At 46.1% G+C, this 17,493-nt stretch overlaps 1 protein-coding gene across 3 annotated transcripts in view; it reads right to left on the bottom strand.

Annotated features, from left to right (window-relative positions):
- Positions 1-16,824, bottom strand: part of DENND4A (DENN domain containing 4A) — a 142,251-nt gene extending 125,427 nt beyond the window's left edge. For 2 of the 3 annotated variants that reach the window (XM_044279384.1, XM_044279386.1), the window contains exon 1: positions 16,703-16,824. In XM_044279384.1, coding sequence (XP_044135319.1) covers positions 16,703-16,710 — 8 coding nt within the window. In that variant the 5' untranslated portion in view covers positions 16,711-16,824. Of the gene's footprint in view, positions 1-6,223; positions 6,305-16,702 lie in introns of those variants that run through there. The other variant, XM_044279385.1, reaches the window with a different exon arrangement.
- Between the last annotated feature and the right edge of the window lie 669 nt (positions 16,825-17,493).

Below are 17,493 nucleotides of genomic sequence, written 5' to 3'. Positions count from 1 at the left end.
GGGAACACAGATCGCGCTGCTGACAGCGCTCTCCGTGTTCCCTCAGCAGCAGCACAGGGGAGAAGGAGCAGTGTCTCCTCCTCCTGTGCTGCTGCCGCTCCAGCCAATGGGAGGACAGGGGACAAGAGGAGGGGAGGAGCTATGGCCACTGCGCCACCAATGAAGCTTAATCTCACATTAATTCATATACAGGAGGCAGGAGCTGCAGGATCACATTGCCGGCTCCCGGCCTCTATGAGCTGTAGCTGCGATCTGCGGTAGTTAACTCCTCAGGTGCCGCGGATCGCAGCTACTGCTCATAGAGGTCGGGAGCCGGCTATGTGATTCTGCAGCCAGCTCCCGCCTCCTGTATATGAATAAATTAGAGATTAAGCTTCATTGGTGGCGCAGTGCGCCCCCCCAGGCCCCCCAGTATCAGACATTGGTGGCGCAGTGCGCCTCCCCCCCAAGCCCCCAGAGTATTAAGCATTGGTGGCGCAGTGCGCCCCCCCTCCCCCCAGTATTAAACAGTGGTGCGCCCCACCCCAGTCGCAGTGCGCCCCCCCAAGCCCCCCAGTATTAAGCATTGGTGGCGCAGTGCGCCCCCCCCCCCTCCCCCCCAGTATTAACCAGTGGTGGCGCATAGGGCCCCCCCACCCCAGTCGCAGTGCGCCCCCCACAGGATTCCCTCTCCCCTGCTCCTCCGATCGGAGCCCCAGCAGTGTAATGCTGGTGCTCCGATCGGTTACCATGGCAGCCAGGACGCTATTGAAGCCCTGGCTGCCATGATAAGCTCCATGCTGCTGTGTGCACAAAGCATACAGCAGCAGGGACAGTGTGAGCTCCTATTCACCCTGATAGAGCTCTATCAGGGTGAATAGGACAAGGGTTCTAGTCCCTAAGGGGGCTAAAAGTTAGTTTAAAAAAAAAAAAAAAAAAAAAGAAAGTAATAAAAATAAAAACACCAAAATATTAAATATAAATGAAAAAGAAAGATTTACAAAAAAAATAAAAATACACATTAACAATAAACATTAATTTTCAGCAGATTTGTGGGAATTTTATTTTTTTTTTTCAAAAATGAAAATTCCCAGAATATCGGTATAAATTATCGGCTATCGGCCTGAAAGTTCACAAATTATCGGTATCGGCCCTAAAAAATCAATATCGGTCGATCCCTACTAGGGGCCATTATACAGTTGCAAGAAAAAGTATGTGAACCCTTTGGAATGATATGGATTTCTGCACGAATTGGTCATTAAATGTGATCTTCATCTAAGTCACAACAATAGACAATCACAGTCTGCTTAAACTAATAACACACAAAGAATTAAATGTTACCATGTTTTTATTGAACACACCATGTAAACATTCACAGTGCATGTGGGAAAAGTATGTGAACCCTTGGATTTAATAACTGGTTGAACCTCCTTTGGCAGCAATAACTTCAACCAAACGTTTCCTGTAGTTGCAGATCAGACGTGCACAACGGTCAGGAGTAATTCTTGACCATTCCTCTTTACAGAACAGTTTCAGGTCAGCAATACTCTTGGAATGTCTGGTGTGAATCCCTTTCTTGAGGTCATGCCACAGCATCTCAATCGGGTTGAGGTCAGGACTCTGACTGGGCCACTCCAGAAGGCGTATTTTCTTCTGTTTAAGCCATTCTGTTGTTGATTTACTTCTATGCTTTGGGTCGTTGTCCTGTTGCAACACCCATCTTCTGTTGAGCTTCAGCTGGTGGACAGATGGCCTTAAGTTCTCCTGCAAAATGTCTTGATAAACTTGGGAATTCATTTTTCCTTCGATGATAGCAATCTGTCCAGGCCCTGACGCAGCAAAGCAGCCCCAAACCATGATGCCCCCACGACCATACTTCACAGTTGGGATGAGGTTTTAATGTTGCTGTGCTGTGCCTCTTTTTCTCCACACATAGTGTTGTGCGTTTCTTCCAAACAACTCAACTTTGGTTTCATCTGTCCACAGAATATTTTGCCAGTACTGCTGTGGAACATCCAGGTGCTCTTGTGCAAACTGTAAATGTGCAGGGATGTTAGCATATGCCAGAGACTTTTGTAAGTCTTTAGCTGACACTCTAGGATTCTTCTTCACCTCATTGAGCAGTCTGCGCTGTGCTCTTGCAGTCATCTTTACAGGACGGCCACTCCTAGGGAGAGTAGCAGCAGTGCTGAACTTTCTCCATTTATAGACAATTTGTCTTACCGTGGACTGATGAACAGCAAGGCTTTTGGAGATACTTTTATAACCCTTTCCAGCTTTATGCAAGTCAACAATTCTTAATCGTAGATCTTCTGAGAGCTCTTTTGTGCGAGGCATCATTCACATCAGGCAATGCTTCTTGTGAAAAGCAAACCCAGAACTGGTGTGTGTTTTTTATAGGGCAGGGCAGCTGTAACCAACACCTCCAATCTCATCTCATTGATTGGACTCCAGTTGGCTGACACCTCACTCCAATTAGCTCTTGGAGATGTCATTAGTCTAGGGGTTCACATACTTTTTCCACCTGCACTGTGAATGTTTACATGGTGTGTTCTATAAAAAAACATGGTAACATTTAATTCTTTGTGTGTTATTAGTTTAAGCAGACTGTGATTGTCTATTGTTGTGACTAAGATGACGATCAGATCACATTTTATGACCAATTTGTGCAGAAATCTATATAATTTCAAAGGGTTCACATACTTTTTCTTGCAACTGTACATACACAGAGGGCTCTGCAGGGGTTGAGATATATATAAAAAGCACCCGTTTTTAACGGACGTTATAAAGAGATGCAAAACATATGACAAGCAGACGTTGAGGAAGTGATGCACAAATGGTTGCACCTGTGTCTGATCCGTCTTTCTTGAGGATAGCAGGTGGGCCCTGTTATTGCCATCCGTGTGCTATCAGCGTCTGTATGTCCTTTCCGCAAATTATAGAACACGTTTTACTCTGGTCTGCATTGTGCACTTCTATTGATGGGAGAGAGTAAAACCACGAAAAGGCATGCGTCCCAATTCGGCAGATCTATGGTTTGCGAACAGAAATACGGTTGGTAGTGTGCAGAAGGCCTATGGCTGGGTTCACATTTGCACTAAAGATTACACCAGGAGCCCCGGTTACAGATTCCCCCCAAAAATAATAAAATCCCAGACAAGAAAGCGCAGAATAAAGATCTATGTTATCCACTCAATGGCGTCGATCTGGTGACGGATCCAGCACCGCCGTCTTTTCGGTTGTTCTCTTCCTATATCCAAGCAGAATATGCCAATGTTAACCCAGACTGTTCTGCCATCAGCTTACTGAAACGGACTTAACTAAATTTATATCAGAAAACTGCCACGAATTAGCGCCGTTATGTACACCAGCTCCGCGCTGTCAGACTTGAGGGTCTGGTGCACGCCCCTCCCAAGACACACTTTAGGAGTGAGTGTCTCTTAATTCGGTGCATCTTACACCAATGCACTTTTTAAAATTAAGACTTGTGCATGAAACACCAGTGAATAAAATCGCCCCACTGCCCGTCCAGGGGGAGGCCATCAGCACAAGTCCCGAGGACCCGTCAGCCCCACCGCTCACAGGGCTGGATGAGGAAAGACGGCGTCCGCTTAGCTCTGCTGTACTGTCAGATTTCATGGGTTTTCATCACTCATGCTCTCTGAGCACATTATACTTCCTGGCAGCGTTTAGAGGCTGGGGAATATTAACCACTTCCCTGCCAGGCCGACTTCACCCGTCTTACAGCAGCCTACGGCATCCAGTGGGTTCACACAGACAATAGCTTTGGAAGCCTCAAACCTGCAGCGACAGATACATAGACTACTCCCAACCTGAGAGGGTCCATTTCTGCTGAGGCCAGTTGTAGACTCCAGCAAGGGTTGCATGGTCTGCATTTAAGGCTCCATTCACACGTCCGCAACGTGTTTTGCGGATCCACAGAGCCGCAAAACATGGAAAGCGGCAATGTGCGTTCCACATTTTGCGGACCGCACATTGCCGGCACTAATAGAATATGCCTGTTCTTGTCAGCAATTGCGGACAAGAATAGGACATGTTCTATTTTTTTGCGGAACGGAAGTGCGGACCCGGAAGTGCGGATCCGCAATTCAGTGTGCGGGCAGCACATAGGAATGAATGGGTCCGCAATTCCGTTCCACAAAATGCGGAACAAAATTGCGGACGTGTGAATGGAGCCTAAAGGGATTGTCCAGGATTTTTATACTGATGGCCTATCATCAGGATAGGTCAAACGCCTGTTTGGTGGTGGTCCGACTACCAGCATGTCCAACGATCAGCTGCTTAATAAAAGGTTATCTGGGAATTTCTATTGATAACCTATCCCCCGGGACTCCCGCCGATTAGCCATTAGGAGAGGCCAGGCACTCAGTGAGCGATGCGGCCTCTTCCTAGGCCATGTGATGTCACCGTACATCTGTCACGTGGCCTCGTTGCAGCTCAGCCCCATTCAAGTCAATGGGGCTGAGCTGCAATACCGAGCACAGCCACTATACAACATACGGCGCTGTGCTTCGAGAGATGCTGCTTGATTTTGATTGATGGAAATGAATGGGAGGATGAGGAGGCAATTTTTTTGGAGCCGATTTTCAGGCAGAAATGCTCCAAAAATCGGCGCAAAAAAAATAAAACAAAACTGGCCTTTAAAGGGGGTTCACTAAGATAAAGTTTATAACTAATGCCAGAAAGGGTTAAAAATAAAGAAGCATTCACCAATCTCCCAATGCTGCTATCCAAACTCAACATACAGAAAAAAGTTTGGACTACCTGCTCCGCCAATCACTGGCTGAGGAAGGCGACCGCTATGACTGGGCATCCCAAGCCATTTCCTGTGCGTCGCCAGGATCGGGAAGTGAAGAGCAGTAGAACCCAGAGGAGAAGAAGAAGAAAAAAAAAAAAAAGGAAAACGCCAGTAGTTATCTGCGTATAAGCAAAACGCGGCGCAACCGATGTGGCAAAGAGGGACCAACGTCACCACTGCAGCCAATCATGGTCCCCAGCAGTCTCATGCCATACACAGCTGAGGACAGTGATTGGCTGCAGCAGTCACATGACTTATACCTGCACATCACCGCTACAGTATGTATACAAACAGCAGGAGGAGGAGGACCGGAGCAGAGAACAGCACAGGAGAAGGGGGCAAGTATAGGGAGGGAGGGGGGGGGGGGGGGGGAAGAGTATTGGGGCCACTTTTTAAGTCACTATAACAACCCCCTTGTTAAACCCTTTCACACCAAATAGCATTTATCACAAAGAGATATGCCAGAAATGTGGAAACCCCATTAGTACTGGGAACCTGGGCTGCTGACCACACATACTGTCTCCACTGGGACCTTCACAGCTGTGCTTCCGCTTCTGTGGGATCTATCCATTAGCAGCTGTAGTCTTTAGGAGTGAGTCAAGTACATGTATGTGCAGTCACATGTCAGGCAGAAGTACATACAAGACAAACACATGTTCATCACATGGGCAATAGGAAAATCCAGCATAGCCGGTCATCACTCAACATATCCAGTGGGTAACCCCAGCAGATCCAGGACATAACCCAAGCATCTCCCAGCATCCCCAGTAAATCCAGTGCCTATCCCCAGCATACCCAGTAAATCCGGGGCCTATCCCCAGCATACCCAGTAAATCCGGGGCCTATCCCCAGTGGGTAACCCCAGCATACCCAGTCATCACCCAACAAATCCTGTGGGTAACCCCAGCATCTCCCGTCATCATCCAGTGCCTATCCCCAGCGGGTAACCCCAGCATTCCTGGTAAATCCAGTGCTTATCCCCAGCATACCCAGTGAATCCAGTGCCTATCCCCAGTGGGTAACCCCAGCAAACCCAGTCATCACCCAACAAATCCAGTGCCTATCCCCAGCGGGTAACCCCCAGCATCCCCAGTGCCTATCCCCAGCGGGTAACCCCAGCACCGCTCCAGCAGTGCCCGCACTCAGCACTAGGTGAGCGGCCGCTGGTGACACACAGGATGATGACAGGCGCGTCCCCCACAGCAGGCAGTCACGACGCCGGAGCCGCCATACAGGACGGTGTCGGAGGACATGCGGCGCCTGCCATAGCGCTGTCAGAGCAGTGACAGGTCACCACACGTCCCGCTATCTTGCCGCCTCCTCCTCCTCCTCTTATATGATTATAATTACCTGCACCCCTCCCCCTCACACACCGGACACAGCATTGCTCCCTCCCCCTTCTCCCAGCATGCTGAGCGTTCTCACCTCTCCCGGGTGCTCTCCCGGTGATCAGCTTCTCCCGCCGCCTCCCCCCGCCATCTTGTGTTTGGACCAGTGGTGGGCGGGGCAACCGCATCACGTGACGAGACACGTGGCTACACGTTCCTGAACGACGTCATTGTGCTGTGTGTAGCACTGTCTGTCTGGCGCCCGATCCCTATAGAAGAGCTGGGCACAGCGGGGTCTGCCTGACCCACCTCACTGGTGTTAGCCATGGGCTCTGCTTAGTGTCCATATGGAATAGGGGCTATACTACCGGATAGCAGCACGGGGGACGCCTAGGGGCATTTATCACGTAGAGAAAGGAAGGCACTTACTAATGTATTGTTATTATCCATATTGCCTCCTTTGCTGGCTGGATTCATTTTTCCATCACATTATACACTGCTCGTGTCCATGGTTACGACCACACTGCAATCTAGCAGCTGTGGTCGTAACCATGGAAATGAGCAGTGTATAGTGTAATGGAAAAATGAATCAACCCAGGCAAGGAGGCAATATGGACGATCACAATACATTAGGCTTGTTTCATATTTGCGTTAAAACAGATCCGGCAGGCTGTTCTGGCTGAATACCGGATTCTACCCGGTTCTGTCCGGCCCCATTAACTATAATGGGGACCGATGGAGATCCGGCCGCAACCTAGCAGATATGCCAAGAGGCGGCTGGATGAAAACTGCGTGCAGCTGTATTTGTCCAGCTGCCCCTCAGCGTATTTGCAAGTCTGCTGGCCCCCATTATAGTCAATGGGGTCGGACAGAACCTCAGTAGCGTCCGGTATTCACGGATCTTGCGTTGTTCCCGATCTGTTTTATGTGACCAGCCTTACTAAGCATGGGCGAACTGGGAAGTTGAAGTGGCCCCATATTTTCGTTGGGTTTAGATTCACAGCGGTGGGGCAAAACAAGTAGGCAGGGAAAACAGAAGTACGAGGGGCCAACAGTACCGTAGTGCAGCACAAAATACTGCAGAACCAAATACCACTGTACAGCTCGAAATACTGCTGCCCCAGGGTGGCCCCCTGGGCATTGGCCCACAGGAAATTTCCCTGTAAGGTCTATGGGCAGTCTGCCCCTGTTAGTAAGTGCCTTGTATTAACTTTCTCTATATGATAAATGCCATTTGCTGAAGTGAGACAACACCTTTAAGTGTCACACACTGCCCATACATTAGTGGCCTACAACACCCAGATAATACCACACATAGGGGGAGAGTTATCACAACTAGTGGGAAGTAGATCTGGCCTAGTTGCCCATAGCAACCAATCAGAATCCACCATTCATTTTCCAAAGGAGGTCTGAAAAATGAAAGGTGGAATCTGATTGGTTGCTATGGGCAACTAAGGCAGTTCTCCTTTACACCAGTTTTGATTAATCTCCCCCATAGTATTAACCATCATCCAGATAATGCTACCTAGTGCCCATTACATAGTGATACTATACCCAGATAATGCTACCTGGTGCCCATATACATAGTGTTATACAACACCCAAATAATACCACATAGTGCCTATATAGATAGTGCTATACAACACCCAGATAATACCACCTAGTGTCCATATACATAGTTACTAGTGTTCAGTGAGCATGCTTGGCACATCGCAGTGTTCGCCCGAATACTGCGGGTGCTCGAGCACAATTGAACACAATGAAAATCAATAGGAGATCCTAGCATTAAACCAGGCACCCCCTGCTCTAAAGAAGAGAGAGTGTCTGGTTCATAGAAAAAGGTAATAAATTGATAGAAACACCACCAAAATGGTTTGAAAACAGCATGGGAAGGATGTCTGGATGCATCTTGGACTCCCATTACCTATGACATACAATAGACAACCATCCAAAGGCTATATGCCAAAGGCCAGGTATGTGCAAGCCAACAATCTATCCATGAGACAGATACAGTCAGCACACCTTACAATGGCAGCCTTGTGCACTATGAGACATTCAAAACCAACTCTCATCTGACTGAGAGCCAGTAAGCCTCAAAGTTGCTTCATAACTGTTGGATGGCTTGGGTGGACCTGCGCACCTAGATCATTATCATTAGGGTGACAAAAAGTTTTCTGATTGTCCTGACATAATATTTTATAACTTTTCTATACAGTTTAGTCTTCAGAGCAGGGGGTGCCTGGTTTAATGCTCGGGTGCTCTGTCGAGCACCCCGATGTGTTCGTCCCGAGCACTTTGGTGCTCGATCAACACTAATAGTTATATAAAACCCAGATAATGCCACCTATTGCCCATATAGTTATACAACACCCAGATAATACCGCATAGTGCCTATACAAATAGTGCTATACAATACCCAGATAATGCCATGTAGTGCCCATACACATAGTTTTATAAAACCTAGATAATACCACATAGTGCCTATATAAATAGAGCTATATAACACCTAGATAATGCCACATAGTGCCCATACACATAGTTTTATAAAACCTAGATAATACCACATAGTGCCTATATAAATAGAGCTATATAACACCTAGATAATGCCACATAGTGCCCATACACATAGTTTTATAAAACCTAGATAATACCACATAGTGCCTATATAAATAGAGCTATATAACACCTAGATAATGCCACGTAGTGCCCATACACATAGTTTTATAAAACCCAGATAATTTCACCTAGTGCCCATATAGTTATACAACACCCAGATAATACTGCATAGTGCCTATATAAATAGTGCTATACAACACCCAGATAATGCCCCTTAGTGCCCATAAACATAGTTTTATAAAACCTAGATAATACCACATAGTGCCTATATAAATAGTGCTATATAACACCTAGATAATGCCACGTAGTGCCCATACACATAGTTTTATAAAACCCAGATAATGCCACTTAGTGCATATAGTTTTTACATGACTGTCCATACTAGTCCCATGTGGACTTAAAGGGAACCTGTCACCAGGATTTTGTGTATAGAGCTGAGGACATGGTTTGCTAGATCACCGCTAGCACATCCGCAATACCCAGTCCCCATAGCTCTGTGTGCTTTTATTGTGTAAAAAAAACAGATTTGATACATATGCAAATTAACCTGAGATGAGTCCTGTCCATGAGATGAGTCAGGGACAGGACTCATCTCAGGTTAATTTGCATATTTATCAAATCAGGTTTTTGACACAATAAAAGTGCACAGATCTATGGGGACTGGGTATTGCGGACGTGCTATCGGCCATCTAGCAACCCATGTCCTCCGCTCTATGCACAAAATCCCGGTGACAGGTTCCCTTTAATGTTCAGTATCCTGTTAGGGCACAAGGATGTCATGAAGATGTCATTGAAGACTCGAAAGAGCAAATCTGGTGGATTCATCACAACAATTCATTTATGAAAGATGTCTATAAACTACAAACCGACTTGGGCACTCTGAGTGATTGGGCATCCACTTGGCAAATGAGGTTCAATGTGGATAAAAGTAAAGTTATGCATCTGGGTAGTAATAATCTCTGTGCTTCATATGTCCTAGGGCAGTGATGGTGAACCTTTTAGAGACCGAGTGCCCAAACTGCAACCCAAAACCCACATATTTATCGCAAAGTGCCAACCTGGCAATTTAAGCTGACTACTACAGTCGAATACAGTATATCTTCCATGTACTTTATCATTTAGCCATAATAGCCTGCCTGCATTCAATGCGCTGCCTGAGCTGTGTTCATAGTGCGCCCTGCGCTGATGAATGGCAGGAAAAGTATAAGGCATATTGGTACACCATAGACTTTTTTCAGGGTGCTCACAGAGAGGGCTCTGAGTGCCACCTCCTGCATCCGTGCCATAGGTTCACCACCACTGGCCTAGGGGATGTAACACTGGGGGAGTCACTTGTAGAGAAGGATTTGGGTGTCCTTGTAGATCATAGATTACATAACAGCATACAATGTCAATCAGCTGCTTCTAAGGCTAGCAGGATATTGTCATGCATTAAACAAAGCATGGACTCGCGGGGCAGGGATGTAATATTACCACTTTATAAAGCTTTGGTGCGGTCTCATCTGGAAAATATAGCTCACATCTGTGCACCAGTCCATAGAAAGGATGCCCTGGAGCTGGAGAGAGTACAGAGGAGAGCGACTAAACTGATAAGGGGCCTGGAGAGTCTTTATTTATGAGGAAAGACAAAAAGAATTACATTTATTTAGTCCTTAGAAGAGACGCCTAAGGGGACACATGATTAAACCGGTTATCCGGGTTCAGCTAGGCATTTTCAGCCAGGCAACCCCCGTGATATGAGCATCAGAGCATTTCATGCTCCGATGCTCTCCTTTGCCCTGCGCTGAATCGTGCAGGGCAAAGGCATTTTCAGGAGATCCGGTGACATACTGGGCTCTCCTTAGGGCTGCCAGGCGAAAGCTTCTGCCCAGCAGTGAGCCTGGTGACGTCACCGGCACTGATGGGCGGGCTTTAGCGCTGCACTAAAGCCGGCCCATCAGAGCCGGTGATATCACCAATTACACTGTTGGGCAGAAGCCTCCACCTAGCAGTGTGCGGAGGTAAACAAACAAGCCCTTGCCCTGCGTGATCCAGAGCAGGACAAGGCAGAGCATCGGAGATTAAAATGCTCATATTAGGGGGCTGCAGAGGTGAAAATGTGGGTATGTCTGAACCCGGACAACCCCTTTAATTGATGCAAATACAGTATAAAAATGGGCCTTACAAAAAACATGCTGAAAAGCTTCTTTTATGTAAAATCCCCTCGATAGATTAGGGGGGACTGCTTCTGTCTGGAGAAGAAAAAGTTCAGCCTCCAGAGGCATCAAGGCTTCTCTAAATCTGTGGAATAGTCTGCCTCAGGACGCGTTCACAGCAGCAACGATGGACGGTTTAAAAAAAGGCTTAGGTGAATTCCTAAAATGAAATAACATTAATGCTTATGAAAATGTGTAAAAGTCCGGATCTCACTCCCCTTTCCTAACATTCACATTCCCTTGGTTAAACTTGATGGACTTGTGTCTTTCTTCAGCCGCACTATCTATGGTCTCCTATTCATTTCAATGGGTTCCATGTAAGGGCTCATTAAGACAGCCGTATGCTGGCCGCAAAAATACTGAATGCTATCCGTTTTTTTGCAGATCCGCAAAAAAACAGATAGCATTCAGTATTTTTGCGGACCCATAGACCTCAATGGGGCCATGTCCTGATTTTCACGGACAAGTATAGGACATGTTTTATTTGTTTTGCAGAACCATGGAATAGAAAAGGGCCCCATAGAAGTAAATGGGTTAGCATCTAATCCGCATTTTTGCGGATAGCATACGGCCGTCTGAATGAGCCCTTATACTGCATTTCCTCTGCAGCATTGCTCGGGTCCCATGAGGGTCCACCCAACAGTGCTATTTACTTCCAGAGGGGGGTGCATGGTTCTCTTCACTGAAAGGGGCTTGCAAAGAGACAATCCTTGGGGGCTATATAATATAATAAGCTTCTCATCAGTGTATCATTGGATTTCCTTGGTCCCACCAAAAAGAAAATGACTCGGAGTACCCACCGTTCATCCATACAGAACACGTGCACGTCAGCTTTTACTTGCCTTGTAAAACGTATCACTGCACACACAGGACAGTGAGAACAACTACGTTATGTGGGGATCGGCCTGTGAGTAGCGGACCCTATCTGTAAGTAATGGGCTCTCAAGTCAGCACCAAATGGGTGTTTTCTACTGGAGCCAAATGGAGAATCCTCAGGTGATGCCTGCAGCTATATGGGCAGGGGCGTAACTACCATAGCGGCAGACCATGAGACTGCTATGGGGCCCAGTGTTAGTTGGGATTATCTCCTCTTCTACGGGAGGTGAAAACTTGGTCAGGACTCTACCCTCTAAAGAAACAACTTTTAGCAAATGAGGGGTCATTGAAAGGGGGTTTAGGCAAAAACCCTTGTGTCCTGTGGGGGGGGGGGGCAGGTTTGATCCTTGCCATGGGGCCCTTACTTCTCTATGTACGCCACTGCATATGGACCCATATACATGTTCTAAGGTAGCTGCAGAAAATGTGAGCTGTCACATTTCAGATGTAATGATTGTCACATTTAATGAGAGGCTATGACTGGGGAGGAACATTGGGAGAGCTGTCGGTTTGCACTTTCCTCACCTCCATCCAACCCCTACTATATAACTAATGCATGTGAAATGTATAGTGTACGGCAGGGATGGATACGGGCTGTACAAACACATACAGGATCTATGCAGGTGTGGAGAAATGACGTACATATTAATGATGTTTGCACAGTCCCTGGGCTCGCTGGGTTTATGTCTACAAAATGATGACTTGTTACAGTCACAAGACATATTTTATCATCAGATAATTGCAGAAAGTAAATACAGCATCTAATGCTTCTCTAAAGCAAACTGTGTTAGTGTTACTTCTTACAAATTGCATGGACCAAAAGAAATATGTTTCAATAAGCACGCTGCTACAATGAGCACACTGCTAGGGTAAAATGTTGTATCGTAGCCAGCCAGTGGTGGAAAGAAATTGGAGCTTACCGGGGGGGCATTTCTAATATTCAAGGCTGGCATGCCATGACACTCAATACCGGAGAAAAATGCTTCCGTTTTGTCCCCCCCCCCATTCATTGTCAATGGGGACAAAACAGAACTGAACAGAATGGACTGCACCAAAATGCGTTGCGTTCTGTTTGGTTGTGTTCCCATACCGGAGATCAAACTGCAGCAAACTGCGCTTTTCTTTCCGTCATGGGATGCGGAGCAAAACGGATCCGTTATGACCCACAATGCAAGTCAGTAGGGACAGATTCGTTTAAGGCCTCTTTCACACTTGCGTTGTCCGGATCCGGCGTGTACTCCACTTGCCGGAATTACACGCCGGATCCGGAAAAACGCAAGTGTACTGAAAGCATTTAAAGACAGATCCGTCTTCAAAATGCTTTCAGTGTTACTATGGCACCCAGGACGCTATTAAAGTCCTGGTTGCCATAGTAGTAGTGGGGAGCGGGGGAGCGGTATACTTACAGTCCGTGCGGCTCCCAGGGCGCTCCAGAGTGACGTCAGAGCGCCCCATGCGCATGGATGACGTGCCATGCGATCACGTGATCCATGCGCTTGGGGCGCCCTGACGTCACTCTGGAGCGCCCCGGGAGCCGCACGGATGGTAAGCATGCTGCTCCCCACTACACTTTACCATGGCTGCCAGGACAGCAATGCGCCGAAACGACGTTTAGCTTAAGGCCGGATCCGGGTCAATGCCTTTCAATGGGCATTCATTCCGGATCTGGCCTTGCGGCAAGTCTTCAGGATTTTTGGCCGGAGCAAAAAGCGCAGCATGCTGCGGTATTTTCTCCGGCCAAAAAACGTTCCGTTCCGGAACTGAAGACATCCTGATGCATCCTGAACGGATTTCTCTCCATTCAGAATGCATTAGGATAAAACTGATCAGGATTCTTCCGGCATAGAGCCCCGACGACGCGCAAGTGTGAAAGAGCCCTTACTCATACACAATAGTAAACGGATCCGTCCCCCATTGACTTTCAATGGAGTTCATGACGGATCCGTCTTGGCAATGTTAAAGATAATACAACCGGATCCTTTTATAACGGATGCAGACGGTTGTCTTATCATGAAGAAAGCGTTTTTTCTGAAGCCTGCCGGATCCAGCAAAAACGCTAGTGTGAAAGTAGCCAAAGACAGATAAAGCAAGTGCTTACATATAACAGGCAGGAATAGCTGGTAACTAGCAACTAATGTAGCTATTGTACCAGATACGTGGCCTTGAGTGGTTGGTTCTAAGTCATTGTATGTTGAGTCTAGTTTCAACTTAGGCTACTTTCACAATTGCGCTTTCCCTTTCTGCTATTGAGATCCGTCATAGGGGACAAAATAAACTGAACCAAATGGAATGCACCAGAATGCATTCTGTTCCGTTTAGTTGCATCCCCATCGCTGACAGTATAAGTCTGCAAGCAGCGTTTTTCTGTCCGCGATGTGGTGCTGAGCAAGATGGATCCGTCATGACTCACAATGTAAATTAATAAAGACGGATCTGTTTTCTCTGACACAAAAGAAAACCGATCCGTTCCCCCATTGACTTTCAGTGGTGTTCATGACGGATCCGTCTTGGCTATGTTAGTCTCCATTCAGACGTCCGTAGAACGGACCCATTCATTCTCTATGAGGCCGGAAGAGATGCGGACAGCACACAGTGTGCTCTCCGCATCCACATTACCGGAGTGCACCCCCGATCTTCCAGTCCGCAGCTCCGGAAAAAAATAGAACATATCCTATTCTTGTCCGCAATTGCGGACAAGAATAGGCATTTCTATAGGGGTGCCGGCAGGGTGTATTGCAGATCCACAATACACTACGGACGTGTGAATGGACCCATAAAGATAATACAACCGGATCCATTCATAACAGATGCAGGCGGTTGTATTACCAGAACGGAAGCGTTTTTGCTGATTCATGACGGATCCAGCAAAAACGCTGGTGTGAAAGTAGCCTTACGATGGTCCAGAAAAGACTGTTGTATGCTGGAAATATTGTATCCTGAGGGATCAATGTATATGCTCCGTCTATGTATTATAATGGAAAACTTGCACACAACGGCATCGGATGGATCGAAAACCAATGTAATCATAAAGCAGTCGGGATTTCAGGTAGCTGCCATAGGATCTATGACATGATTTTACATCTCTACATGTCGGCTTGCGTATTTGAGCATATATTTTATATACACGAATGAACCCATCCTGCCATTTGTATTTTGTAATATAAAAGTGCCTTAAACTGATTGGGGTTGCGCCAAGTTTATAAGTTACCCCTATCATTCTCTATGGGAGCGCTGTACTCGTCTATCTCCAGGGCTCTTGTAGAGAATGACTGCATAGGGAATAACCTATAAACTTGGCACAATCCTTTGATATATAATAAACACGACATTTACATATACAGTACCTGCATCATCAATCATTCAGTAAATCAGTAAATGACAGGGGCGGACTGGGAATTTAAAGTGGCCCTAGAAAAAATACTAAAAGTGGCCCCGTTTTGTAGTAGGGTCCAAATTGAAGGAAGGCATCGGCCCACCGGGAAATTTCCCTGTAAGGTCTATTGCCAGTACGCCAGTAGCTATGGTTAGCTTAAGGGGAGTCTGTCAGCAGTTTGACCCCTCAAAACTACTGACAGCTATAGACAGGTTAGGCTAGTTTGTTTCACACCTCTGTCTGGCTAAGAATGCCGGGAATTGGCCAGACACAAAACGCAGCGTGCAGCATTTTTGCTGGGTAGCAGTCAGATTTCTGCTGGACCCCATAATAGTCAATGGAGACAGGCGGTGGTATCCGGCAATGCTGGATCCGGAGAACTCTGGCAGGCTGTTCTATGCCGAAAAAGCAACTGCAAGTGTTAAGAAGTAAAAACAAATAGGTGGATGGTCATATTAGATGCCTGACCAAAGTTTCCTGGACTTTTTGCAGTAAGTTTGCACCAACCCTTTCCCCTCTGCTCTTGAGTGATGGAGTTGGTTAGCATTCAGTGCAGAGAGTCCCGGACACTTCAGTAAGGCTACACACAGTAAGGCAAATTCATTCATTATTTTTCTCCTCAGGCAACTAGTATGGCCATCCACCTAGTTTTGTTTAAGTGCTTTACACCTCTTCTATCTAGAGCTGTCCCTTTATGTTGTCCACATGTTGGGGCAGAACTTAGACCGGCTGCCTGGACCTTCACCATATTTATCACAGGGAGTCAGGCTGGATGATAAATGTGGTGCATGGCTAGGCAATTTTATCTAACTCAGCTTACTTTGAGACAAACATGTATGACATTTTGTCACAAAAATTAACATTTTAAGCCATGACCCTTTTCACAGAAAGCCACATCCTTTTTCAAAGCCAAACCCCTTGTCGAGCTGAAGAACAACATGTGCCAAATTGTACAAATAATTTACCAGTTTATGTCAATTTGTGCCGCATAATGGCACAGTTTACAACCACATCTAGGTGCACTGACATTAGGTCATGTGGGCCATTATGTGACACAGCTACTGGGGAAGGTACTTACTAATTTTATTTGCTCAGAGGTCTCCACCAACTTACAGTCCAAGACTGGTCACTTGTGATCCTCCTCCACATGAAGCATGTCCCATAAAGTTATATATCCCTCTATGTTGTATAGACAAGACATAAGCTGGTCACGGCTTTTCATCTTAGCCGTATCTAGTATCTACAGATTAGTTTTGGCTTCTTAAAAGAAACCCAAAGTGGCCAAAATCATTATTAAATGCACACATAACTTGTATTGTTAATCTGTATGAACCATTAAAGGTCATCTTTAAATTTTAACTAAATATCCCTCAGGTAAAAAAGAGGCAAAAGTCTATAAGAAATGGAACAAAAGTTTGACCCTTAATGTTAATTTGTAAGAATGTAATACATAAATGAAAAGTTTCTAAAGACAGAAACAGATTGTAAAGGTTGAGGAGCACTGATGTTGCTTTACCTGTTCATTAGAAGAATTGTCCCTTAAGGGTCCTCAGTGTGCACAGTGATCAGTCCAGCTCCCTTGGTGACACAGCTTTGAATGAAATGTCTGTCACAGTTCTCTGACAGCCCAGCTATGTGATGGGGAAACCCTGTGGTTTGCTGTACACGCACCAGGTCTTTGTAACATGCTGAGATTATAGTTGGGAGGTGGAGGAAGTCTTCAAGTGCACACAGACATGCCACTCTCTGCTCATGTTCTTGGCAAGTTGTCCAGGTCCACGCTGGGCTGGTTCCTGTCCACGTCTCAGGAATGTTCTTCTTGGAAAACAAAAGAGAACAGCTGCTAAAACTCTTAGCCGGGTGCTGGGAGGAAAGAAGCAAAGGTTTAAAACAGCTGAAGAATTTAACAATAACGGATCACTATTACCACAGAGAAAAAGAACATGGCCAAGGAGTCAACCAGAAGAGCCAAATTCCTATACATATCTTCACAGTTTGGTTATAAGAAGGACATTAAGATATCATCTTACTAGTTGTAGTTCATCACATTGTGCCCCTAATGCCAATGAACTTCTTTATTTCCCTAAGAACATACTGGTGTGGAAAAAAAAAAACTATTTTCAGTTGTAGGTGAGGACCATTCATGACATGATCAAACCCTTATCCATTCTTGACTTTGGAACATGTTTAAATAAGTTTACTCCAAGTTCTTGTAAATGCCAGTTTTAATTTGCCACTTATAATGGGGCGCATTGGATATCTTGGGTTCTGTTCACATGAATTTGGTTTCTACAGGATTCCTGTCTG

The sequence above is a fragment of the Bufo gargarizans genome, chromosome 2 (genome assembly GCF_014858855.1).
Source record: "Bufo gargarizans isolate SCDJY-AF-19 chromosome 2, ASM1485885v1, whole genome shotgun sequence".
Classification (NCBI taxonomy): Eukaryota; Metazoa; Chordata; class Amphibia; order Anura; family Bufonidae; genus Bufo; species Bufo gargarizans.
Note: the sequence above shows the minus strand (reverse complement) of the source record. Positions and strands in the feature narration are given on the sequence as shown.